Source organism: Arachis ipaensis, chromosome B04 (genome assembly GCF_000816755.2).
Source record: "Arachis ipaensis cultivar K30076 chromosome B04, Araip1.1, whole genome shotgun sequence".
NCBI lineage: Eukaryota > Viridiplantae > Streptophyta > Magnoliopsida > Fabales > Fabaceae > Arachis > Arachis ipaensis.
In genome coordinates this window covers 15,641,903-15,643,685 of record NC_029788.2, presented here as the reverse complement: position 1 = coordinate 15,643,685, position 1,783 = coordinate 15,641,903, and the positions used below count along the sequence as shown (strand labels likewise).

At 31.4% G+C, this 1,783-nt stretch overlaps 1 protein-coding gene across 1 annotated transcript in view; it reads right to left on the bottom strand.

Annotated features, from left to right (window-relative positions):
* LOC107639016 (ABA-responsive protein ABR17) overlaps positions 1–522 on the bottom strand; it is a 1,815-nt gene extending 1,293 nt beyond the window's left edge. The window contains exon 1 of the mRNA XM_016342423.2: positions 62–522. Coding sequence (XP_016197909.1) covers positions 62–242 — 181 coding nt within the window. The 5' untranslated portion in view covers positions 243–522. The remainder of the gene's footprint in view (positions 1–61) is intronic.

The following is a 1,783-nucleotide window of genomic DNA, read 5'->3' as shown; positions in this document are numbered from 1 at the left end:
TTTAATCGTTAATTTGAATTATTAATCGAAATAACGATTAAGGAAGTTTATATATGCGAACCTTCAACAGCGGTAACCTTCTTGACAGTTCCAGGGCCTCCGCTTCCTTCAACGATTTCAATATTCTGGATTGCAGGAATCAGCTTTGTGGTGAGTTCATCGCCGTCTATCACGGTGGCTTTGAATAGTTTTGCTGGAGGCACCGGTGAGGTTGACTCCTCTTCAAAAGTGTGAACACCCATAACTATATGATTGAGTGAAGAGGGTTGAGAGAGTATTCAACTTCTTAATTAGTAGTGAGGGTGATGCGGTTTGTAACAAAGCAAGAGGTGCTATTTATAGAGACTCTTTTGCACTTTGATTAGCTTAGAACAATTAATTAAGTTCACTATGGCTCACTAGCTAGTTGCAAATTGGAATAATAATAATAAGGTGGCTGCTTATCTCATCAGTTTAATGTATTGGGACAATGTGAAGTGGGATGGGGGAAAACAAACAAGACCCCAGAATTAGTCAAAGTAGACGGATTTATTTTAAAATTTAAAGTTGTGTAATTAAAAAAATAAGCAATAAGGCTTCTAGACGGTGTATGATGTGTTGGTTTTACATTGACAAGTGTTCAGCTGGCACAAATTAAATTAATGAAGCGGTGGATATTAAAATATCATTTTCATGTGACTTCAATATATCGAGTTCATCCTGAAGTGTAAGAATAATTGGTACGGTAAGGAGTTATATATTTTATTACTGTGGAAAAAAAAATATATTGATAATGAATAAATTGAAGACATGTGTTTGGACTATGTTGAAAAGATACTTAAAGTGATCCAAGGAAAATCATCAATGAAAAAATTAGATTGGCCGAAGATGTATATCGAAAATAAAGATTTGTAATCGAAGTAGTGGAGAGATCAATAATTGAGCCAATTAAAGATGATTATTATATTATTTTGTGGTAGGAATAGTTAAGTTTATTTTTTTTTTTTTTAAAGTTAAGAATTAGATTCGAATTCGAGACTTTTAAGTGAGGATGGAGAGACTATACCGTTTGAGTTATAATTTGTTGGCTTAAGTTTGGTTTCTTTATACGTGGAGCACGTGAAGGAATTATGATTGGTTAAAAACGACTATAAATAGACATAGTTTAAAAGGAATAAGAGTTGAAATTCATTTTTAGAAAAAGCTCTCACAACATCATATCCCCATATACTTTTGATTTTGCTCGAAGTTTATTTTTTCTGTATGGTTCCTTTCAAAATCTTCCATAGTTTCATTTTAATTTTCCTTGCAAATATTTTTCTGCAATTTATTTTTTTCGCAGTTTTTTTCTTTCTTTCTTTGATTTTAATGAATTCAAATTTTAAAGTTCTTTGATCATGTCAAAGGTGATTGGTTATTTTCTTTAAATTTAATCATTTACTTTGTTTTTCTTATCTTTTTCATTTCAAATTTTATAGTTTGTAGTTTCTGTCTTTCATTTCTACATTTTTTCGTTTCATCACTAGTCCAACATGAATCTTTGATGCACAACTAAAAACTGGAATCTTTAAAGAGGAGTAGGTTTCTCTCTCAAATCATTAGATATCGAATCAATCCAAATTTGCTAAAAATATGCATAACAAATTGGCACATCCGGTGGGACAGTTTTAAAAAATGTGTCAAAAAGTGCCTTGTAATGATTTAGTTTATGCAACTTAGAAGTGGAAGTGTCATACATATGGCGGACGAATTTTTAATACTAATGGTGGATCATCTATAAATGATAATGTTCCTATAATTGCAC